Consider the following 26,104-nt stretch of genomic DNA (forward strand, 5'->3'; position numbering starts at 1 on the left):
TTGATCGTAAAGTGAGTGAAATGAATATCATGATTTTATTCCCTCAAAATACAAAGCCTTTGTTTGTTTCGGCATAAAATATTTTTTAAAAAATGCTTTCCTTTTTTTTGTTGAGTATTTGGTGCGACCGAAAATAATAATCAAGTTAAAAATATTTTTAGTTCGACAAAAAAAGCTTCTTTAGTTTTGGAAAATGATTTCAATTTTTAAATTTTGTAAATTATTTTTCAAGTTTGAATTTTTCTTTCTCAAATTGCCGTACTACTCCACCGAGCCACCCCCGAACCACCACTAGGCCAATGCCAGACCACTACCGAGCAACAGTCGAACCACTATCGGGCCATCGCTGGATCATCAGTACTGGACCACTACCGGGCTTCCACCATACCATCGTCGAAACTCATATTATTTGATCATTTTTTTATATTAATATTTTTATGTTGTGAATAAAAATTGATTTTTATAGGTTAATATGATTGAATGAAAATATAAAAAATATTTTTGATTTTCCGTATGTGCCAATAACTGAAAATAACAAAAATAATTTATCTCAAAATATTTTTTGTTAATTACTCAAAACATTTTTCGACATAAAATATTTTAGCCGAAACAAATAGATCAAACTAAGATTCTCTTGACTTGGAAATTAAGAGAATCAGCCAGGAGCATGCATACTGTCGCGCGGCTGTAATTTGGGCTTTCTAAATGTAAACGTAGTTTAAAAAATGAATCAGTTGAGCTAACACACGCAAGCATCCTTAGGACGTATGCGTTGTTATAGCAATTAAGGTCAACTAGGGATCCATCGATATTCGTTCTAACGATCGAATTAATTAAGAGAACCATCGATCATGCATGATGATCGAGTTGTGTCTATTAAACAATGATTCAATAGTATATAATCATTTATTTTGGGGATCCAACAACTGGATTAGATGAAAACCAATCATAAATCTCTTTTATAATTAATTAATGCACTTGATTCCTAGCTTCCATTAATTTTTAATTTGTAGATCGAACATGCTTTAAGTTTACGTACATCTCAACGTATTGATCGAAGAGCAAATCGAAGTGCATGTGCTGACAGCCTTTCTATAAAATATCACTGGGTTTGGGACGTTCAGTATAAAATCCCAGTACTCAGAGCTTCTCCTTGTGCTCTACTGCTATGGCTACCTCAAAGCTTTTCTCGTTTTTGTTTCTCCAGTTGATCATGTTTGTTCTTGTTGTCCTTCATCCGGCAAATGGGCAGGGGCTGAAAGTAGGGTTTTATGCAAATACATGTCCAGAAGCCGAGGCCATAGTTAAGAAGGTTATAGTTCAAACGATGTCAAAAGCGCCCACACTAGCTGCCCCTTTGTTGAGGATGCATTTTCATGATTGTTTCGTTAGGGTACGTATAATATATATAACTGATCATGATCGATCAATAATATTGTCTCATTTTCAACAAATGTAATTTTGTAGACTAGCATTTCGATCTTTTTCAACTCACTGGCTTTGTTAATTAATTTGCAGGGTTGTGAGGGCTCAGTGCTGTTGAATTCTTCAACTAATCAAGCTGAAAAAAATGCAGTTCCAAATCAAACCCTTCGGGGATTTCAAATTATCGATAAAATAAAGTCTGCACTAGAAAAGGCATGTCCTGATGTGGTTTCATGCGCCGACATCTTAGCTATAGTAGCTAGGGACGTGGTTGCTACGGTAAAGAAAAAAAAAGAAAAAAAGAAGAAAAATCCCCTCTTTCTCGATCATTTTCATACATAAATTAGTGTTTCTTATAAGATAATAATTAGATGAAATTTATGATATCCTCATGTCAGCCAAAGGGACCATTCTGGGAAGTCGAAACAGGGCGAAGAGATGGAAGGGTTTCAAACATAACAGAGGCCTTACAAAATCTAATTCCACCAACTGCTAACATTAGCACATTGAAAAGTGATTTTCAACGAAAGGGTCTAAGCGTAAAGGACCTGGTAGTCCTATCAGGTACTGCACCTTAAAGTAGTTTAATTAATTAAGCCTATGAAATAACTGATAATTAATCACATTTTTACTTAATTTACTTCAGGTGGACACACAATTGGTATTGGTCACTGCGGCGGTTTCAGTAATCGTCTTTACAACTTCACGGGAAAGGGTGATACAGACCCCACATTGGATCCAAACTATATTACAAAATTGAAGATGAAATGCAAGGCGGGTGATCAAACAACATTCGTAGAAATGGATCCAGGAAGCTTCAAGACATTCGATGATGGCTACTACACTCTTGTGGCAAAGAGAAGGGGTCTGTTCCAATCAGATGCAGCTCTCCTTGACGATGCCGAGACAAAAGCATACGTGAAACTCCAAGCCACTACTCGAGGATCTACTTTCTTTTCTGACTTTGGGGTATCAATGGTGAACATGGGTCGGATTGGAGTTCTCACCGGCAAGGATGGTGAAATCAGGAAACAATGCAGCAGGGTTAACTAATTAAGGACCGGGAAACCTGCGAGCAGAACGTACGGCAAGAAGATTCCCACTTCGTCATGGTTGTTCCTTTGACTAAACTTGTTTTAGTCACTGTTTGCTCAGACTCCATTTATTCTGAATAAATGTCTGATTAATTAGTTTGAAGTCTTCAAATTGCGCTTCTAATGGGATCCGGTTCTACCGTTTCAAATAATTCAGGCCGGAGATCGGAAGATACTACATATGAGACTCATTTGACCTAATAAGTGGTTGGACAGTCTAATTTTTATTTGGTCAAATAGGTTCTATACGTTACAATCACTTGCCCGAATTTTATCAAAGTGAGACTAATAATTTGCGAGAATCTTAATTCTTTTTAATGTGAATGTTTTTGTTTTTTTGAATGGACAAAATCCTTTACAATTTTCAGCCCAAAAAATAGGGATTGGATTCCTCTCAAATTATGTGTCTGAATTTAAGAGAATTCGAACATGTGATTACGAGATATCACTTATGAGACCTACTTAACCAAATAAAAATTTAGTTGTCCAACTACTCCTTCAATCAGAATGTCCTATAAGTATTTTTTCAAAATTCAGACAAATAATTTGAGAGGATCCTGATCCAACAAATTGAGGGTCCTTACCCGAACAGCCGAATCAGTTTCCTAGAACTTTAAAGTTAAACAACTTAAAAAATACTTCTTATTAAAAATGTGGCATGTAACAAAGGCAGAACAAATATTGATCAACAGGGGTCAGGGGCATAACTTGCAGGTTCAATTTGATAGCAGAACCCAAGAAAAACCGGACCAACCCAAGAAACAGGGGCACCTAAACAAGAGCTCCCCAAAAACAACTTCAATTTTTTTTCCTACGGAATTTACAGCAGGGATTTGCACAGCCAATCAAACTGAACTTAATTAATGACTGTCATATCTGTTTCATGTTAATTTAAGATAGCTGGATGATTGTCCGCCATGAAGTCAGCATAATTTTTGCAGGTTCAATTTGATCCATGCAGCTAGCTGTCATAAACTTAATCATAGACTATGCTTTAAGAATCATTTCTTTCACTGATGCGAAGACTGGTCTTTATTTTTTTTGTGAATGAGAAAAGCACATGCCTAGCTAATTAAAGTCAAATGCTGTTTCAAGAAGTTTGTTAGATATATATATGATCCCCGCAATCGACGTTCAAAACATGCTGGCAAGCAAAAGAAATGCTAAACACAACAAAACCCATTACCTACGGCAACCCACTTGTCCTGTTTTTACAACTTGCTTGTTATGTGATTAAGGTTTCACACTTTCACGTACCTCAAAGGCTGGAAATTTCTCGAACCTAAGCCACACTCCCTGCTGCCCTCCCTCATGGGTTACTTCAAAATCCAATTTTGATGCAGCCATGAGAAGCTTCTTCTCAGCCTTGGCTGCCTTTAGCACATTCTCAAATGGATCCATTACAAAAAGAAAAAAGAAAAAAAAAAGAAGGGGCATTTATGTACAGTTTTTAAAACCGTCTAGAAAACAAAATTTGCAGACGGTTTTTCTGAAACCGTTTGTAAAAAATTTATTATGGACGGTTTGATTAAACCTCCATAAAATTCTAGACGGTTTTTTCCAAAACCGTCTGTAAATGTTATTCACAGAGAATTTTATGGACGATTTTTACCAAACCGTCCATAAAATTTAAGTTCCATAAAAGAAACCGTCTGAAAATATTTTTTCCCATGCCATGTTATCAATCCGCGTGATGCCTCCAAATTTCACCACATCCATTCGATTTTTTTCCCAGTCAAAATCACAACCGTCCATTTTTTTTACAGCCAAAAACTTTCCTAGCCAAAATAAATAAAAAGGAATATGGCCATGGCCGGAGGTAGCTAGATCGACGACGACAAGTTTCACTCGCCCATCAATGCTGCCATTGACAACGATGTCTCCAAGGTCTATAGCTTGAGCGAGAGCGTGTCCACTACAACCATCGGCCAAGAGAGACGAAGATGAGGAGGTCCGATCCGCCAAGAGAGACGAAGATGAGCGTGTCCACTACCACCACCGCTTCCACACCTCCAATCTGAGACTGCGGGCTGCCGGACAGACATCTCCGACGATGACTCCCCATCATCCCCCTCCGCCAAGCTTGAAATCAAACTGAGCCGCGAAGCCTTTGAAACTCGCTGCCATTGAAATTGAACGAAGCCTCAGGAACTGAGTCGTGAAGCCTCTGCAAAGCCTCGACGTCGTCCTCTTTGTTGTCGACCCGACCAAGCCCGATCTGTTGCAACTACGACGGCATGGGGGTTTTGCTCGAGCCTCATAAGGAGAAAAACATAATTGTCTTAACACTTCTGGAAAAAAAATAAATAATTAAAAAAATATATATTAATTAATAATATTAATATATATTAAAAAAAATACATTGAAACAAAAAATAAAAAAATAAAAAAATAAAAAAATAAAAGAAAAGAAAAGAAGAAGGGCAAACCGTCCAGAAATCAATTTTGCGACTTTTTATTCCGGATGGCTTTAAACCGTCTAGAATTTTGGGTTTTTTTTTTTTTTTTTTGGTTTTTGTTTGTAGTGATCTATTCTCTTTACTACAGTTACATTGGGTTTGCAATATGACCAACCCCAATTGAAGGAGAGCTAACATATTCTCCTTTTGAAGGAGATTCTTTTGCCTTTTATCTTTAGTCTCAAGAAACCCCACCTGACTAAGGATTGGAGAATTGCTCTCTTTGTTGCTTGATACTCTTGGTTTACTCAGTACTTTTAACAGCTGAACAGCACTAAGATTAATAAAAATGCAAACTTTCGTACACACAACATTGCTCAACTGATAGCTTTCTCAAAGATTTGTTTTCCCTGCTGGATTTACCCATAGATATTGGAAATAAAGGATCATCCTTGGTAGTTATTTTTTGTGGCCTCCGGTATTTGTTAGGCCCTTTGTATTTCCTTTTCAGCTATATATATTCTGTCCTTTTTGTAATTTGTGAACTTTCTCACCTATTAAAAAAAAAATTGTTCCAATTTTTTTATTATTATTATTAAATACAAAATTGATCATTGTGGCTTATCACTTCATCAAAATCAAAATGTTCAGTGATAAATTTGGTTCACATGATTTTCATGTTTATCAAAATGATCATTAATTCCATCTATTTAACGTCAAAAAAATTAAAAGAATTTTTGGCATGTATAGAAAAGGCCAGGTTATAAAATTTTGCCATGTATACATATTTGCCACATCAGTATATATATCCTTAAAACAAATGAGAAAAAGAAAAAAAAAAAAAAAAAAAAAAAAAAAAAAAAAAAAAAGAAAAGAAAAAGAAAGGAAAAAGAAGGGTGTGGTGGAGGGGGTAAAATCCACTCTACACGTTGTAGAGGTGTTTTCCGACAACCCAGTACCCCATCCTCTCGAAAGTAGCTTACGGGGACCTTGACCATGCAAAGGTGGTCGCGGGGGTTGACCCATTCTCTCTCAAGCTCGGGTGGGTTGCGGGGGACCCCCCCAACCCTACAAACGTGGATGCTAGGGTCAGTAGGGTGGGTCACGGGGGGAATACCCCATCGCCTTGGTAGTCGCCAAGATGGGGCAGTCCCTGTGACCCACGAATTAAGATCCCCTCAAATTCTTTGTCCGAATTTGATACAATTCGGGCAGGTAGTTGTGAGTGAGCATTTATGAGACCTACCTGACCAAATAAAAGTTGGGCTGCCCAACTGCTTATCCGGTCAGGTGAATTTCATAAATGCTTACTCACAACAACCTACCCGAATTGTATCAAATTCGGGCAAAGAATTTGAGGGGATCCTGATCCGTGACCCACCTCTGCATGGAAGATGATGCGTCACAAGATACTCTCCTACCCCCCACATCCACTTCTACTAGGTGTAGGTCACTCATGAACCACCTTCGAAGGGGGATTTTGTCCCATAGTTGCCCCTTCATTTTTTGTTTTTCCTTTTTGTTTTGTTTCAAGGGATATATTGATATGACAAAAATGTATACGTGACAATGTTTTATAGGTTTTATGTGACTTTTGGTAAATGTGAGAAAATTTCCGTTAGTTTTTTTTGACAATAAACAGATGGAGACATTAATTATTTTAATAAAAGTGGAAAATCGCATGGACTAAATTTATCATTTTTGAAAACCTAGGGAACTTTTTGATAAGTGGTAAACCATTTGGATCAAAATTTGTATATAACCTCCCCCTTTTTTTTTTTTTTTTTTTTTTTTGCCCTTTTTGTGGATAACGTGATTCTAATAGTTATATTTTGTCTATATATATAACGTTGTAGCATAGATACTTTTATTAGGTCACTTGACCCAAAACACCATGAACAGGGTTTAAACTTTGTCAGCACAAGATCCAATCTGGTTAAGACTTACAGCCCAAGCCCAAGCCCAAGCCCTAAATCTAAGACTCTAGCTCGACACTGACTTATGGCCTTATATGGAATTTCCTACACAACACATTAGGCTTAATCTGATGCTATTTTGCGATCAAGTAAATTGGTTATATGAGTGAAATGAGTTATTTGTACACATTTTATATATACTCGTATTTGGTGTGTGTCTTACATTAGATATAGGTATGTATATTAAATATATACAAAAAAAAAAGTGTATATAAATATCATTTGCCTATATAAGTTATGTACTCTAGCTGTGATCCAATTGATATGCTATAACTTCTTCTTCAAGCACTCCATAGTGATACGTGCTGGTAGTCTAGCTTGAAAGGTATGAGTCTCTCTATAACACTACAAAAAAAAAAAAAGCTTTTTGAGCCGTTTTAATAAAAATGGCTTCGAATGGAGTCGTTTTCGTTATAACAGATCAAATTAGTTTAAGCCGTTTTAACAAAAGGGGCTCTAATTAGAGGTGCTTTTTTTTTTTTTAAATTTTTTTTAAACGACTCTAATTTGAGTTGCTTTTCGCTAATTTGAGCCATTTTCGAAAAGCGGCTCAAATTAGAGCTGTTTTTAAAGCGGCTCGAATTTGAGTTGTTTTAACAAAATAGTTCGAAATGAAGTCATTTTGATCAAAACGGCTTTAATTGCAGCCATTTTAAAAAAAAAAAAAAGAAAAAAAAAGAAAAAAAAAAAAAAGAAAAAGAAGAAGAAGAAAAAAAGGTCTTACATTGATCGTACCACAATTGATCACATAGATCATACCACGATTGATCACATGATTGTACCACATTCCATCACTTAGATCATACCACGATCGATCATAGATCGTACCACGAATGATCACATACATTACACCAAGATCGATCACATGATCGTACCATGTTCCATTACATAGATCGTACCACGTTCCATCACATTGATCGTATCACGACCGATCACATTGATTGTACCACGATAGATCATACTATGATCGTACCACGTTCCATCACATAGATCGTACCACAAGCGATTCACATAGATCGTACAACGACTGATCACATTGATTGTACCACGATCAATCACATAGATTGTACCACAATCGATCACATGATCGTACAATGTTTCATCACATAGATCGTACAACGATCAATCACATTGATCATGCCATGACCGATCACATAGATCGTATCACAATCGATCACATAGATTGTACCACAGCTGATCACATTGATTGTACCACGACCGATCACATTGATCGTACCACGACCGATCACACTGATCGTACCACGATCAATCACATTTAATTTTTTTTTCTTTTCTTTTGTTTAGTATTATTATTATTATTATTATTATTATTATTATTATTATTATTATTATTATTATTATTATTATTATTATTATTATTATTATTATTATTATTTTATAATTTTCAGTTTTTTTTTAAACAAAAATTTGTTTTTTCCTTTTTCTTTAATTTTTAATTTTTTTTAAAATATTTTTTATGTGTACTTTTCCCTATAATTAATATGTAATACTATATTTAATTTGCTAGTATATTATATGCTTAGTTATCAAAAAATTAATTAAAAATAAAAATAAGTGATTGGAGCTGTTTTGAAAGAAAACGACTCTAAATTTTAGGCGGGACATGAAATTTTCGTGTCTTGCGTGCACATTAAAAAAAAATTCAACTTTTTGAATTTTTTTTTCCTTTCACTTACCCATAAAATATCTATATCTCTTTCTTTACTCTCTCTCTCTCTCTCTCTCTTTGATTGTCACTGTCATGTCTCCATAACTCTCCATCATCTTCCTTTCTCCATTTCTTTCTTCTTTCATTTTCTTCTTCTTCCGACCACTGTCAACGTGGGTCTCAACTGGGTCTCTTGAAAAAAAAATGTATGTTGCTAATTTTTTATGGTTTTCCCATTTTTTAACTAGGTAACTCTTGGATCTCTTGCTGATCGTGCTGGATCTGTCCAAGTGATATTGTGATTGAATTTAATGGAAGCCTGTTGAAAGCATCAATGAGGTATTTGTTGTTTTGTTTAGTTTTCTATTTTTGTTGCTTTGTTGTTGCAGTATTAGATGTTTCTGTTGTAAAGGTTTTTGTGTTTTGTGTTGTCTACTGCTTTGTTGTTGCAGTAATGTGATAGAATATTTTTTTTTTTTCTCCTGATTATGATTCATTTAGCCATAGTTGCAGCAAACCATATTCATTCATATAAAAAAAAAAAAAAAAAAGATTTATTTCTTTTTGTTTTCTTTAGGCCGTGAATTGTGTTTGAGAAATCAGAGGTTATAATCTGTTTGGTTGTTCGGAAAATGAGGAAAAGAAAAGAATAAATGGTGGATTTTAGTTTTCTAGGTAATCAAACGCTGCTCTGCAAGTCTCTTTTTTTTTTTTTTTTCTTTTTTTTTTTTTTTTTTAATTTAGAGTTGTTTTAGGTACCCTAAAATGACTCAAATTTTTTATTTATTTATTTAGAGCCGTTTTAAGGTCCTTAAAACGACTCTAATTTTTGAATCATTTTTCTAAAGCAGCTCTAACTGTTTTGAGCATATATATATTTTTTGTTAAAAAAAAAAAACGGCTCTAATTGGTTAGAGCTGTTTTACAAAAGCGCTCAATTTAGAGTCGTTTTAGGTAAAAACGGCTCAATTTGGGTTTTTAATACTTGATGTGTTCACCCGTTCTCAAAACGGTTAAAAAAAAAAGGGCGCAAAATTTAACGGTTAAAAAAAAAAGGGCGCAAAATTTTTAGAGCCTGTTTTAAGGGCTTAAAACATCTCTAAATACCTTTTTTTTTTTTTTTTGGTAGTGTAAGTTCACCAAAATTACAATAAATATATTAAAATATTAATTAAATTTATACTTTCATATCAACTTAAAACTTCTAGAATAATTCATGATTTAACATATATAATAAGCCTAATAAATTCAGTGATATTGCGTTTTGATAAAACCCTAAACCCGTTTCTTATATAGCACAAAATATTTATTAGAGTTTAATACATACAATGAAGAAATACCTATTAATTTGTCACGTCATATCTAACAAGAAATCGACACGTTGCCACCCCAGGCCTAGGGGAGGCCATGCATCACCCCCCCAGACGTGGCCGAGCTACTCACGGCAACTACCCCTTTGCTAATTTCTATTTTTATAAAAAAAATAAATTAATTTTTAAGTTTTATTTATTTATATATTTTTTATTGTAATAGACACGTGTCGATTTTTTATTGGGTATGACGTGGCAAACTAACGGAATCTGTTAACTTGGTGGACGGAAACGAGTTCAGAGAGTGACTCGTAATTATAGTTTACCACAGAGACCCTCCATAAACTTTTTGTATCATAGGAAGTGATTTGTAATTTAGCCTAACCCCAAAGATCAATGGTACAATTATTTCCAAAAAAATTCTCAGTGATTCGGCATGTATTAAGGTCGAAATGAAAATTCTCAATTCTATTAGTATTAGTTATCTTTTAAGTCATACTTATGCTCGGATGAGAAATATATATATTTTTTTTCCCAAATAAAAGAAAAAGAAAAGAAAAGAAAAGAAAAGAGAAGAGAACGTATAAAGTACTGCGCTAACATTGGAAGAAACCATATTCTTGAACCTCGATCGTCTATATAGTATATACTTTCCACACACCGTAGGGAACCTAAAACCTTTATACCTTATTTCTCGTAGTTAAAGAAAAGAAAAAAGAAAATGGTTATTCCTTCCTTTCTCCATGCAAAAGAACCAATTATATTCCAAAACTCTCCCATCATGGTAACCGCTTGCTTTTTTCCGCCACCTTCCTACATAAACACCCCCAGTAGACACCGCTGTTCATCAACATCTCCCAGGAAAAATATTCAGATTTCTTTGCCGGAAAAAATAATGTACAGCTCCGACCGGTTACCCGTCCAGTCAACCACGGGGCCTCGACCCCTAAAACGCCACAAAACCGCCCGTGAAATTGCTCACCGGGTCCGTGAAAGCCTCACAACCCGGATCTGCAAGTCGATATGTGGCATTTTCTTGAGTGTTCTGGTTCTTGTTGGTATTGTTGCTTTCATTCTGTGGCTTAGTTTCCGCCCACACCGCCCAAGATTTCATATCCATGATTTTTCGATTCCGGGTTTCGGCGAAGCAACCGGCTTTGAGAATGCCCAGATAACATTTAATGTGACGATCCGGAACTCGAACCAAAAAATTGGGATTTACTATGATGCTATGGGCGGGTCGCTTTATTATAGGGATCAGCAGGTCGGGTCAAAGCAGTTACTGTATCCGTTTTATCAGGAGCCGAAGAATACTACTGTGGTGGCAGATGTACTGAGTGGGAAAGCGCTAACGGTGAATAGCAAGCGTTGGACAGAGTTCATGAATGATCGTGCAGTTGGGACGGTGGCGTTTCGTCTAGAAATAAGCTCGACCATTCGATTTAAGATCAAAATCTGGAACACCAAGGACCATCGGGCCCATGCCAATTGTGATGTTTCGGTGGGCCCTGACGGTGCGATCTTGCCACTTTTTAAAGAAAAGAGATGCCCCGTTTATTTCACTTGATGTGTATGCGAATGTGGTATGTTGATTTTACACGGGTTACATGCATCCCTTTTTTTTTTTTTTTTTTTTTTCAAATTGTTTCCCTAATTGTAATTCTTAAGTTTCTTTTTGTTTTAATTATTGGATTATATTTGATTTGTAATTGTTAAGGGCTTCACTATTGATTCAAAAATCTTATAATTGTTACTTGGCAAAAGAAAAGTACCATTTGTATAGATAAGAATCTCATTCGTTACATAATTTCTTCTTAATATAAATATAGGATCTATGGACATTCCCCACAGGGTAAACCGCCGCATCTCAGGCTCTCGATTGATTCTAAAAAATAAAAAAAATTATAATTGTTGGATACTAATTTGATTAAACACTTGAGCCCATTTGATTTGCAAAATAGACCCATAAAATAGAATGACTATTCTGATGGAATACCCATTCTTTTAGTTGCTAGCGAGGGAGAAGGGACATTTTCAATGAGAGGATCGGAATATCTATTACTTAAGTAATAAAAAACATTTTTTGAAAAGACTATTTTATTTATTTATTTTAACCCTTCTAACCCTTAAAAAAAATAGAGCATCGAATTTAGGGTGGTCACCCTTACTGAATTTGGGGGTGGCCTTGGCCACCACAGGACCACCTCGAGGTCACCCATAACAATTAATTTTTTTTTTTTTAAATACTAGTTTAGAATAAAATAAATCATGTGGGGTTTTATTTTAGTAATTTCGATTCAATTCCAATTAGAACATATATTTTGTCACCAAACTAAATAATGTGAATAACTATTTCATTCCACACTTATTTCTTCTCAGTAATAATTAATTATTTTTTTAATGGAATACTCATTCCGTAAAACAAACGAGGCATTAATCTTTAAGATTGTAACATTCCACCACTCTTTCAAATTCAACGTCAGCAGCCCATTGTATTGGGCATTGATCCGATGGTATCCCTCTCTTTCTCTTCTGTGACTTAAACCCGTGACGTGATGTTTGCTCTAACATACACCAATTATTAAGGTCCCGACTATTGATTCAAAAGCCTTTAGATTATTAAATACTGTTTTAGTTAAACTATTAAGCTTTAGAATCGCAACAATATAATCCAGAGTATGATTGCTTAACTTGGTGTACAATCTTTTTAAGGGTTGGTTTGAGCGATGCTCTAGTCTTATTGTCACATTTTCATACGTGTAATTGTGTATGGTATATATATAGTTGTATACAAATTCTTTTGTGGTATATACGTGTAGTAATGAGATCGATTTCACCGTTTGTATATCCAGTGAATTTTTCTTCCTTTTTCTTTTTGGTCACGTACGTACTTACCCCCACCAAAATCTATGCATCCGAATTGATCTCATTGCAAAAGGTTTTTGGTAGCTGAATTGAAACACAGTCATAGCTGACGAAGAATGAGTACTTAATTAAAAAGGCTATTCTTTTTATTTTTCTTTCATATGCTTTTCATGTTCCATCCATATATGCTGTGCACTAAAAATCTTCTTCATTGTAACTTTGTAAATATGATTAAATGGTATATATCTAGACTCTAGACTACTTGGGTATTAAGAAAACTTGTCCTTTGTGAAGAAGTAACACCAACAGACAATTAATCGCGGGTGCAATAATTGGGTTATGCAGGCCATAAAATTCGACCAATTTTAATTTTTTATAATAATATATATATATATATATTTTTTTTCGATTTAATTCTCTTTCTCTATGGAAAACATTTCTAGTACTGAAAGTACGTACCAACATATTGGGAGTAAGGTCTAAAAGACTAAAACCTCATTGTGAAGAAACGTAACCCCTAAAGCTGTACCCTATATTGGCCTGATCAAGATTCAAGAATGAGTACTACTTTAAAGCGCTATTTAAAGGAGAAGATAAGGCTAAGTGATATTCTTTTTATTTTGGAAAAAGTATATATATTCTCTTCAAATTATATGTCAATGTTCTCCTAAACTATCAATTATGTCAATATTTTCCTAAAATACGAAAAAAAATGTCAATGTCCCTCAATGACAAAAATAAAATTTATAAATTTATAAAAAACCTAAAAAATATTAAAAAATATCTAAAAATAAAACAATTTTTTTTAAAAAAAAAATAATAAAAAATAAAAAGAAGACAATTAAAAAACCCTTTTTTTCAATTTTTATATAATTTTTAGTTTTTTTTTCGAATTTATAACGACATTGAAAAAAATTTAGGGTCATTTTGTCTTTTTATTGGTTTTGGCAGACATTAATATTTTTTGGTAGTTTAAAAGAAACATTGACATAATTAATATTTTAGAAATACATTAACAATTGAGTGGTAATTTAAGGAATACGTGTACTTTTCTTTTTTTTTTTTTATCTTTCTTTGGTATGCTTTTCATGTTCCAGGCTCTGCACTAAAAGCTTCTTCACTGTAACTTTTAAATATGATATATGATTAAGAAATCTTGAGTTACTTGCGTAATAAGAAATCTTGTCCTTCATGAAGAAGTAAAACTAACATACATAATTATATGCCGCCAGTCTCTGAACTTTATGGTGGCCTTAAAAGGTTTTACAATTCCACCAATTACCCGCCAGTAAAGTGTCTTAAAAAGGTTAAAGAAATTCTTTCCTGAAGCAGCCTCTCTATATATAATCCCACGTACAGTTATGTTCGATGAACAATTCCTCGAAGATTGCAACTTCCCAACATGTCTGATCTCGAAAATCCCTCTGAATCTGAATTTCCTATTCTTCTTAGAACCCGTGAAGAAGCTAAACCTTGTTTGTGTTTATGGCTTCTCCAAGTTGCAATCGTGATAGGAAGTTCCTCGGTGGTAATATGGCTATGTCTAACTCCAAAGAGTCCCATTTATATCATCACCGGCGCATATGTTCCAACCTTAGATGGTCGGAATTCTACATCACTTCCCGGCCGAAACACCTCTACTATCTTGAATCTCAAATTCTCAAACCCCAACAAAAAGATGGGCATCTTCTACAATAACATCAACATAACCTTATATTACAGCAATGCTGTCATCGGCTCCAGCTCCCTGCCGGGTTTCTACCAAGGCCACAAAAAGACCACAATATATGAAGTGCTTGTGAATGCTGACCAACAGTTGGGGAAAAGAGTTACCAATGCGACAACAGGGTTGAGGGTTTGCTTGGAAAATGTTGTCAAATATAAGATATTCAGTTACACGACAAAGCATCACCGGATATATAATCAAGCTCATGTGCCGCTTGGTTCTGATGGGAGGATTTCAGGAGAGAAGAATATAAAGCTAAAATAAAATATTAGTTAAGGTTTGTTTTGAGGGACTCGAACTTGATTTTCTTGCTTCTTTTTCCTAATTGTAGTATACTTTAATTTCTTCTATGCCTCCTTATTCTTTACTCTGTTCAGTCGGTTTGGCAACTCTGAAAGCAGAGAGCTAGCCTTCTAGCAAAAGCAGGCTGCTGCATATATATAAATATGATGATGGACTGGTTGAGTACTACAAGCCTGTGACAATTATATCAACAAAGTCTTATGTCCCTGCTTTTTCCTAACCAAACTTCCAATAGAATCACACCCTTGACACAGATTGAATCACTATTTATCCTAAAAGTTTAAACTGAAAGAAAAAAGAAAAAGATAAATTTAAACATTTAATTTATATTCTAACACTTTTCTTATGTATGAACTCAAACTTTTCCTTAGTAAGTGATGCCCAACACGTGGAATATTTAAATAAAATGGAAGGTGAATGACGAATACAAGGTTCGAACTCAAAACATTTTCTCTAATACCATGTTAAATCATCGTTTTTTCTGTCTTTCATGTCCGCATCAAGCGCAGTGATATTGATTATCTTTTTATTAGTGTAAAGGTTACTACTCGAGATATTCAACTGCAGTATATTTCCACATGACTAAGGGTCATACAGCTTCTCGGTTTTGTTTATTAAGACACAAACTGAAGGTTTGCAGGGGTGTTAAGATTATAGCAGACAACCAGCAACAGCAGCAAGTAGCTGTGACGACCTTTTTTTTTTTTTTTTTTTTTTTTTACAAACATAAATGGATCATCACAATGGCACGACTACTTGTCGCAGAGCCAACCTATGATACATACCCATAATATGTACCTGACATACAAAATCAACTTCTATGCAGCGGATAAACATAACATATCTAAATAGCGAAAAGCACATCTATAAACATCAACTGTCAATTACACAAAAGAGCCATACGGTAGTCTATCTGTTTAAGGCTTATCAAAATATTAATTACATACCCAAAAGAATGGCTAACAAAATATGTGTCACAGACAACATTAGCCATATACAAAACATCTACAAAAAGTGACCATCCAAGTCCGACACAGCTACGACCCCAGCGTGGTGCCTCAGTCGTAGCATCCCAAGTAGTTTGCCACAGGGTCGTCGTCGACGTCTGCGGTTCCTGCAGCCAAAGCATCAACATCTATACGGTTGTGGTGTTAGCCACATCCGTACAGGTGAAAGTATGAGTTCACCACCTTAGCAGTATAAAACTCACTAAGTTTTCGTAATGAGCCAATCATTTTAATTAATACCATTCGTTTACAATAACAGCTACTATCAACATGATGCATTTATTTTAAAACGTAGTGCAGCTGATTGAGTAAACACCGGTACCTATAAATTGGAAGGTCTACTACGATATACACATGTACATATATAGCATTTAACTCAACTTGGTCATGCAAGCATACATATATCCTACTATGTCGGAGGACATAAATATACAGACACATCCAATTTTGAAAATCACGACATCATATCCCAATCATACAAGCATAGATATATCCCACTATTTCGGAGGACATAAGTATACTAGCACGTCAAAACATGGTATCGGTTTATCATGAAAACCGTGGACATTCAAAACCTGGTCATACAAGCATTCATATATCCCACTATATCGGAGGACATAAGTATATGGGTACATCCAATTTAGACATCCCTTTAAAACCTTTGACATCCTAACTTGATCATACAAGCTTACATATGTCCCACTATGTCGGAGGACATAAGTATACAGGTACATCCAAATTAGACATCACTTAAAAACATATGCAAATCACATAAAACATTTTTAAATTCATGTCGTGCAATGCCATCATAATAGGGGACTAACTTTGACCCATAGTACTCTTTTCGGAGACAACTTTGACTCCATTTAATTTATTATGGAGACAATTTTGGCTCCCTCATTTTATTTTCGCATGGAGACAACTTAGGCTCCGCACTCATTATATACAAATATATGCACAAATACTTCATGCTCAAATCATCATGTATTTAATTAATTCTATGTACAAATAGCATCATGTCATCTTATATTTTTCCAACACAATATGCAAACTCGACTTCTCAAAAACTCATGAAAACACAACTCAAATCAACACTTCCATTTATATCATCAAAACTCACAAAATCATTCTCAAATCTCATCTCAAAACATGTAATCAACAAAGCACAATTTAACATATTGAAAATAGCACAGGCGTACATAATCATCAAAATAACATTGGCTCGAGATTTAACAAAACATAGCATTTCATTTGCATAAATCAAAATAGGTTCTCAATGAGTAAAATACTCACCTTGGCTGCAAGTTTTGCGGCTTATGGAAGAATCCTTTACCTAAGCCTTGCTAAGTATCGCTGCATTACCCAATTGCACACAATACATTAGCATTTCTAACTCTACACTCATATTTAACTCTTAAATATTTTTAAGAGCTATACCTATAGAATAATACCCATAAAATATCTAGGGTTCTAAACACATACCCATAATATAAAAATACTAAACCAATACGAACACCACTAACCCAATAATTAATTAACCTAACCCAAAAATACCAATTTTCCATGGAATCCATAGATAACTTAGAATTAATTAACACTCTAAATGCGATTAATCCACTAAATAATAATCTAGGGTTTAAACACCCAAAAAAAGCCCAAAATTTAAAATCCTAAATTTGGATTTACAAAAACCTTAGCAATCCGTACTATTTTCTAGCTCTAAAAATTAATGGGAATCTTAAAATCACATGAAAACTTTAAACCCCAACATTTTAGCATCTAGGGACGAAATGCCCTAACAAACAACCCAAAAATCAATAATAATCACCCAAAATCCGAAACCCATTACCATTTTACCCTAGAATTTGAATTTAATGAAATTTCTAACAATCTACATATTTTTCTAGCTCCAATCTCAATGGCTATCATGAAAATCATGAGAAAGATCTAACAAACCCATATTTTAAATCCGAAACCCATTACCATTTTACCCTAGAATTTGAATTTAATGAAATTTCTAACAATCTACATATTTTTCTAGCTCCAGTCTTAATGGCTATTATGAAAATCATGAGAAAGATCTAACTTCTTCTTCTTCTTCAAAATGGGAAAAAGGGGAGGAAATGAGGTTGACCGGATTGACCGGTTTGCCCAATATATATATATATATATATATATATATATATATATATATATATATATATATATATATATATTCATTATTTTCATTATTTTCATTTGTTAATTGTTATTTAACCCACTATTAATACTTATTTCCTAATTAGATTACTTTACTTAAAATCCATTTATACATCAATGATATAAATATTATCACTTAGAATCTATTATTAGTCCAATCTTATTTAATAAATATAATTTATTAATGTCAAACTCTTTATTGATTTTCTTGGCCGTTACAGTAGCCATGCGAAGTACTACGGGAGACAAAACTGAACTGCAACAACATGATCAACACTGCGAAGAATTAAGATTGAGTCCGCAGTTTGTTTTGTAGTTTGTTGTGTGGTTTGTCATTTTTCTGTATTTCAAACTTAAGTTATTGGTAGATACTTGTAATTTAGGTAACTAAACATACTGACATCGAGGAACTATTATAACTGACATGTAAGGAAAGCTCTTTATAAAGTCAATACAATCGACTGTTTTGGACTATATATCAACCAAAACTGATTTTTCATTTTACATGTATTTCTTGGTATCTCTCAACGCATGTGAATTTTCATAATTAGCGTCTTAGGCCGGTAAGTGATGCTTTGACCAACTGGTCCACTGCAACGACTGCAGGCTCTATTACTGCGCGCAGAAAGGCAGCTTGAGAGGTCCTACAGATTCTAAAGTTCCTTCAGTGCCATACACTACAGGCACAAAGGAGTACTTGGCTTCCACATAGCTTCTTTCAAGTGCCAACTATGAGGCCTTCAAGGCTAGAGGTAAACCTACCTTTATAGTTGGGGGTCCTAGACATCCCCAAAAGCAAATTTATAGCCCTTATAAAAATACGAATTTCTATGCTATAGCCCCAGCAATGATGACTTTTTCACACCCTAAATGTAGCTTTCGAAAAAAGTTGCCAAAGATTGAGAAAGAACTTACTAAATCTTTTTACAACACATCGAGATGATAATGAATACATTTTATTCCATGAAAGACCGTCATCATGCATAATTCGAAGAAATGCCAAGCTCTTTATATATATATATATATATATATGTGTGTGTGTGTGTCTGTTTGTAGCAAGCTAAAAAACTTATGTTTTCGAAAGGAAATTTCTATTTAAAGATGATTTTATAGACAACTCTTTTATAGAATGCACACCCATAAAGAAATTATATGTATGTATATATTTATTTATTTATTTACGTAGTTATGAATCTCCCAGGCAAAAAATCATATTTCCGGCCCGGTTGAAGGCCCATTACGCTTTAGGAGGAAGCAAGAAAGTAAGAACCTGAGAAGAAAAGAATAATTCCCTGTCCTTGAAACTTGAGCAACATGCATCAACCGATGAGATTCCCCTTAGCTGATCGGCATCCTTCAATTCAAGTCTCATCCTTTCCTCCTTTCTTCTCATACAATACTTGCTGTTTTCCATACCACATTTAATCCCGAAATGATTTCTGATTCCTCTCCACACCCTCCTCCTCATCTCTTCCCCACCAAAAAATGTGTGAAACCAAGAACTTGTATCTATGGCTTCTCCAAGTTGTAGCCCTCTTGGGTATCCTAGCCATATGTCTATGGCTAATCCTGCGTCCCAGACCCCCCCAATGTACCATTGTTGACTTCTCCATCCCACAGTCCTCGTTAGTCAATAAGGAGGGTCAAAACGGCACCATCTTATATAATCTTGAAATTGAGAATACAAACACAGACTCCAGAATATACTATGATGACATTTTTCTGACATTTTATTTTGGGGAGGATACAGTAGGCGAGAAAAGAATACCTTCTTTCCATCAAGGAACAGGGAGAACTCGTCAAGTAATTGATTATGTGGATGGCAATCCACGAGTGTGGAAATCTCTTCTCAATGCATTAAAATCGAATGCAAAAGCTGAATTGAAGGTGGGTTTACTAACTAGGATTCGATATAAGACGTGGGGGAAGAAGAGTAAGCATCATAAGCTAGAGTTGCAGGGTCCTCTACCAGTTGGCTCGGATGGGAAGATTTTAGGCAAGAAGAAGAAGAAGATTAAGCTTCGCCATACTTCCAAGAAATGGAGGAGGTAATAAAGTTTGACCCCTTGTGGTTGGGGATTACAGGATTAAATGCTTTTGTATAATTAGACATTATATATGTTGAACATCTCTGTCTATATTTGTATAAGAGATGTTTAAATTCATCGTTGAATATATAAGACCACATGTAGATTTTATAGATTCAATAGTAGATTTGCAAAATATGTACAAAACAATGATACCAAACAAATTTATTAGACATAAAAGAAGGGTTGTAGATTTTTTTTGCAAAGTTAAGCCTCTATTAAGATTTTATGTTAAATCCTAACCCACTACCGTGGGTCTGGTGACCCATGACGAGGTTTGGTGATCCACAACCATGGATCACCTTTTGACCCGCAGGAGTCACGGGTCATGCGGCCCACGGTTTCCCATCCCGCCTTTTTTTTGTTAAAAAAAAAAAAAAGATCTCACAATGTTAACGTGACAATCTCAATCAATTCTTGGATTAAACTTTGTTTATATATATATATATATATATATTCTACAGGTTAGTTGATACTACTACATTAACATTATGAGATAATTATGAATTAAAAATGTGGTTTCTACTGTTACTATGTATTCAATGGTGCTTTTGGCAAGAAACGGGTTGAACCCAGGTGTACTCAGAAGAGTTAAAAATACGTGTTATTAGAATACCTGATCATATCTAAGTGGTTGTGTGCTGGACCATGCCCAGTCAAACCATGGGTATGTGATCGGGGTTTCCTGCAATTCCCCTGTATTGCAGGGCATGAAATTTGAGAAATTCAAGTCGTTTGTCACTTTGAATTGCCTTAAATAGGCCACGTTATTTAGATTTAACATTTATTTGCCACTTTTTTAAAAAATAAAAAATAAAATAAAGTTTAAACCACACCCTTTCTTTAAGTAAAAAATCCAAACATTTGTGTATCTCCCCCCGCTCAAAATCCAGATGATGCAAGGACTACAAGGAGCCGCCGGATCAACACCATCAAATTCAACAACCACCAACTTCAGTAGTGGTGCGACCACCACCTAAGCCTTTTAGAGAGTAATTGCACCACTAGAGCTGAGAGGGTGGTCGCACCACCCAAATTGCATCCTGAATTGTAGGGACCTGATCTATGCGTATGGTCTGTGGATTAATACCGGTTGTGTAGCCAGCACATTTGGTTGCTAGGCTCAAGAATTACAGTAGACAAAAGTTTAATTATCCATTCTGTTAATTACAGTGGAGCCACTTTGTCAGTTACCCAATCCACTCTCATCGATCAACTATATTTGAATGAAAATAAATGTAATTCCAGTTAGACGTAGCTTAGAATTTATTTATTTTTTTAAAAAAAGAAAAAGTTACAGACATAAAAATGATCTAAACAGCGACTCCCATGAAAAGTTTTGGTAAACCAAGCCCTTTTGAAGGACTAAAATTAAGAACAATAACGTCTTTTTTTGGATGAATAGAACAATAACGTCTTTTTACAGAAAAGAATAATTGAATGTGTAAACAGATTGAGAGCACCATACTTGATATATATGCTGATATATGGTAGAAGAAGATACTGCAGAAGAAACTTCGTCACAAATCTACTGGGATTTGTAAAACTAAAAGAAAATTCAGACCATGTAAAAGAGAAACTTGAAGAGGCAGCGTGGAAGCTTAGGAAAATTGAAAAGTAAATGAAGGAAAAGAAGAATATTACTGGCCTCTTTACATGTCTTTTACCGTCGATTCATAAATTTGGGCAAATTATGTGTTCAGAGTCTTTATTTATTTATATAAGAGTTTTAGCTCAATCAGCTGGGGACCACGTCTTAAGAAGCGGATGTCACTAGTTTGAATCCCCCCTCCTCCATCTTGCGTGGACATGTTAAAAAAAAAAAAAAAAGTTTTAATTGAGATGTAATATTTCTTAATTGATTAATTAATTTTTTTTAATTAATTTAAATTTTTAGGGTAAGTAGTAATTTTCGTTATTTACCTTTCATTTTAATTAAATATTTTACTTGTTAAGCTTAAGTTTTTAGAAATAGGAATGTGCGATAATCTTTGTAAATAACAGTGCAAGTATAGTTTTTATAATAAGAGCAGATCGAAAGACCAAAAAGTATAATTTAAAACCAAATTGCAATATGTTTGAATTAGGGTAAATTAGCATTTGAATACTATACTGGGTGTATTGAATTCTTGATTAATGGGGGTTTTTTGCTTAATGGGTGTTAAGTTTAAGAATCAAAGTTAAATATCTGTAATCCATAACGTTGTTTGTGTGTTTATGTTCTAAGAAGGTTAGACATGTTTGTAGGGATGCTAATACAGTAGTCCATTGTTTGGTAAAGTTAGTTATTTCACCGATGCTAGATTATGTATGGATAGAGAAATGTCATTCTCCTATTTGTAATATTGTATTTGCGGAGCAAGCGGATTATTTTGATTAATGATAATCATCCTTCTCTCTTAAAAAAGAAAAAAAAAAAAGGGAGGGTAGCTAGGCAATTGGTGGTCAAATGACTCAAATTTGGTTAAAGTTTTTATGTTTTTATATGTTATTGCTTTATTCTTTTGCGTGGCTTGGGCAATAGAAATTATAGGACAATAGGCATAGGAGCAATAGAAATTATAGGAATGAAATGCATCAGCCCAGGAACCGTGTCCTGGACAATAGGATTTAACATGTTTTTATATGTTATTGCTTTATTGTTTTGCGTGTCTGGCACAGTTTGGTACCATTTTGCTCTTATGCTCCGTTTGTCTTGGTATAAAATGTTTTGTTCATATCAAAAAATCATCTATGGCGAAAAATCACTGGTGATGAAATTTTGTCACTGCTCAACAGGATTCCGGCCACTTTCATTGAGTATCGGCGATGAAGGCCGTGCCAGATTCTGGCCTGTTTTGCAGAAATCCGATGACAGTTGCTGGCATCAGAATCCTGCAATTGGATGCCAAAATTCGGGGACCTTTGGTGGTCAATTCGGGCTACCAACAAACTCTAATGCCCGACGGTGATGGATTCCCACAAACGTGCCTACAAGAATGAAGAGTTAAAATCCAAAAAATGATTTACGGTTTATAAAACCGTAAATCATTTTTTAAAAATTAAAAAAACTTTTACGGTTAAACTGAAAATGATTTTCGTTGACCACCATTTTCAGTTGCATCAAACACAAAAAAAATATAGAAAATACTTTATGCCCAAACAAACAGAGCATTACTTTTTCTTCTTTTTTTTTTTTCTTTTTTCTTTCAAAAAAATAGTTAATATCAAAATATTTTAATTTTCTTTTTTCACTTTTTATATCATATCAATCGCATTTTATTACTATGTAACAAAATTCTTTCTCAAAAAAATGGTTAGCAAACTGTGCCGCTACCTTTAAATTAGGCTGCGAACCTAAACGGTTTAAAGTACTGATGACAGACCAAACACCATGCAGCCCAACCCTTCACATGTCAATCTATTGATGTAGAGAAGGAAAATAATCGCCAAACAATTTGGTAAGGAATTGTGATGTTGAATATTTGTTTAAAGGGTAGTAAAAAGTGATTCATGTGATATAAAATTTAAAAATATTTTATAGAAAAGTGAAAAAAAATTTGTTTTGTAATTAATTTTTTTATTTGAATCGTAATAAAAAATTATTAATTTGATAGAAAAAGTATAAAAAAAATTATAATGTTTTTGATTTGATGTTTTTGAGAAAAGTGAAAAGAAAAAGAAAGAAAAGTGAAAATGATTTGTCAAACGAGCTCTTAGTTGCTCTTCGGACATTGAACGGGCATGAGAGTCTTTATAGAGTTTTTTTGCACCAGCAAGCTAACGATCTTTTTACTCGGACAAATGAGTCGCATAAGATTTTCTTACATTTGTTGTCCAAAATAATAATCCAGAGAGTAAATTATTAAAAATGCGACCTTTAAAAAAGAGTCTTGAAGGACGGTTTAAAGTGGTCGTAAGTGGTTCCATTAAGCCACTAATTAAGTGGGGGGTTTGTTGGATTAACAAAGCAGGGATTGTCCCATATAGCCCTAGTGCGTCGGCAAAAGGAACTTTCAAATAAAGTAGGAGGCTCTAAGTTAGTTTAATTACTTAATTAGCTTAAAACTATATATATCTGCTTGTTGAAACTAACCCTATGTTGACATGCATGCATCCATCCATCCTAAAGGTGTCATTTTGATGATTTTTTGTTTGAAAATAAATATTTTTACTTGCCAAAAAAAGAAAAAGGAAAAGAAAAAAAGAGAACAAAGAAAGTGCTAAAAGTTATAAAGTTAAAAAATTAATGACTTAAAGTTAAACTACAGACTTATGGATTTATAAAGTATATATAAAGTTAAAATTAATGACTCCAATTATGCAAACCTTCGTATCAGCAACATGTTTTATTAATATAATAATGGAGATTTGAGGTCCCTTAATTAGAACTATATATTCAGAATCCACTAAAATTTTTGACTCGTTTATATTCAACTATGCAAACCGGTCGTAAATCAAGTATAAGGGCTTGTTCGGCAATGACTTTCATTTTTTATTTTTCTAAAAAAATCAACTTCAAAACATTTCACTTTTTATATCACATCAATCATTTTTTAACAATTTTTTTTCATTTTTCATTACAAATAAGTCAAAACTTATTTTTTACTTTATATTACATCAATCACTTCTTATTTTTATTAAAAAAAAAAAAAAAAAAAAAAAAAAAAAAAAAAAACCTCACTATAAAATCTTTTACCAAACACACCCAATTAATGTCTTCTCTCTCAGTTTGTGAATTTGCTTACAAGGTTAAAAATTTGTCTGGATTATATAAAATTATTGAGCACTGGTTGTGATATGTGTGTATGAAGCATGTAAAGACAATTTTTTTTTTCATTTTTTCTTTTATTTATTTATTTTGCATGAGCTAAGCTTCGATTTAAAGAATAAAGATTCATATGTTGGGGCCCTGTGGGACTGGGCCTTTTTTTTTTTAAAAAAAAAAAAATTAGATAAGAATGTGATGATCTTAATTATAGAGTCAATAATAGAAAGCTTTTTGGTAAAATGAAATAGGGCTTTTTCAGAATTGTTGCAAAAAGCTAATATAATGAGCACCTCGCTTAGCTGTTGCTTAAATGGATTTTCACCTAGAGAATTGGGTGACCATTCTTTTCTCTAAATTAAAAGTATGAACAATTTCACTTATAATTTATGATTTTTCATTATTTTTGAAGAAAAATACTTAAATTTTAAAAAGTATCAATTTATGGTATTCATATTTTAATTTTTTTTCAATTTCAATTGTTCGTTAGAATTTTCTTTTAAATTTTGTCAAAATTTTCAAAACACCCCTCATTTTTTTGGGAAAAAAAATCTTAAAATTTTGTTATGATTTAGGTATTAGTCAAAATTTAACAGAATATGCCTGGATCTTAGAAAAATTTTATAATTTTTTTTTTAAAAAAAATAAACACAGGTGTATTTTGAGAATTTTAATAGAATTTAACGAAAAAATTGAAAAAAAAAAAAAAAAAACTAAAAGATGAACACCTTAAATTGACACTTTTTATAATTTAAATATTTTTTAAAAAAATGATAGAAGGAATATATGAAATTATAAACAAACTTTTCCTTTAAAAGTAAGAAGTACGTGGAAACAAATGTGGGGGAGATAGAGAAGCTAATTTTTTTTTTTTTTTTTTTTTTTTTTTTTTTTATTTTTATTTTTATTTTTTTATATTTTTTTATTTTTTTCGTCTTTAAGCTCTTTAGACTTTACTACTTTAGGCATCCCATTAAGTCCCAGAATTGAGCCTGCTTTTGTTTTTTCGTTTTGCCTTCCCCAAGAAGGTATGTACGTACGTAGCACTAGCAACCCGCGATTCTCTTGCTTTTATTTTTTTTATTTTTCTTTTTTCTTTTCAATTTGATAATCAAATATTAAAGTGGCTGTGTTTTTGTTATTGTATTACGTATAGATAATCAGATAAAATTTTTGTTAGCTTGTATAAGGAGGCGAAAAGTAATTTATGCTTCTTTTGTTTTTGCGTAAAATAATTTATAAAAAATAATTTTGACATTTTACGGTATTTGGTAAGGGAAAACACCGTAAAATGCACG

General features: G+C 33.6%; 4 protein-coding genes and 1 long non-coding RNA gene across 5 annotated transcripts; 4 read left to right on the forward strand and 1 right to left on the reverse strand.

The window, feature by feature from the left end:
- Positions 1-1,108: 1,108 nt before the first annotated feature.
- Positions 1,109-2,615, forward strand: LOC133868635 (peroxidase 27-like). The gene is made up of 4 exons (XM_062305564.1): positions 1,109-1,393; positions 1,519-1,704; positions 1,824-1,989; positions 2,072-2,615. Exons 1-4 carry the CDS (start codon positions 1,169-1,171, stop codon positions 2,476-2,478), a joined length of 984 nt encoding a protein of 327 aa, XP_062161548.1. The 5' UTR covers positions 1,109-1,168; the 3' UTR covers positions 2,479-2,615.
- An 8,052-nt stretch (positions 2,616-10,667) lies between these two features.
- Positions 10,668-11,568, forward strand: LOC133869502 (NDR1/HIN1-like protein 2). Its single transcript, XM_062306526.1, has one exon. The coding sequence runs from the start codon at positions 10,768-10,770 to the stop codon at positions 11,437-11,439; it is 672 nt and encodes a 223-aa protein (XP_062162510.1). The 5' UTR covers positions 10,668-10,767; the 3' UTR covers positions 11,440-11,568.
- A 2,468-nt stretch (positions 11,569-14,036) lies between these two features.
- On the forward strand, positions 14,037-14,931 carry LOC133869657 (protein NDR1-like). Its single transcript, XM_062306717.1, has one exon. It carries the CDS (start codon positions 14,140-14,142, stop codon positions 14,725-14,727), a length of 588 nt encoding a protein of 195 aa, XP_062162701.1. The 5' UTR covers positions 14,037-14,139; the 3' UTR covers positions 14,728-14,931.
- A 665-nt stretch (positions 14,932-15,596) lies between these two features.
- LOC133869930 (uncharacterized) lies at positions 15,597-17,171 on the reverse strand. Its single transcript, XR_009900583.1, has 2 exons — positions 17,067-17,171; positions 15,597-15,901 (listed from the first exon to the last, which is right to left on the reverse strand). It is a non-coding gene; the product is annotated as an uncharacterized LOC133869930 (long non-coding RNA).
- A 2,078-nt stretch (positions 17,172-19,249) lies between these two features.
- On the forward strand, positions 19,250-20,240 carry LOC133869898 (protein NDR1-like). The gene has a single exon (XM_062306992.1). The coding sequence runs from the start codon at positions 19,458-19,460 to the stop codon at positions 20,022-20,024; it is 567 nt and encodes a 188-aa protein (XP_062162976.1). The 5' UTR covers positions 19,250-19,457; the 3' UTR covers positions 20,025-20,240.
- The last annotated feature ends 5,864 nt before the right edge of the window (positions 20,241-26,104 follow it).

This window comes from Alnus glutinosa, chromosome 5, assembly GCF_958979055.1.
Source record: "Alnus glutinosa chromosome 5, dhAlnGlut1.1, whole genome shotgun sequence".
NCBI classification, from domain to species: domain Eukaryota; kingdom Viridiplantae; phylum Streptophyta; class Magnoliopsida; order Fagales; family Betulaceae; genus Alnus; species Alnus glutinosa.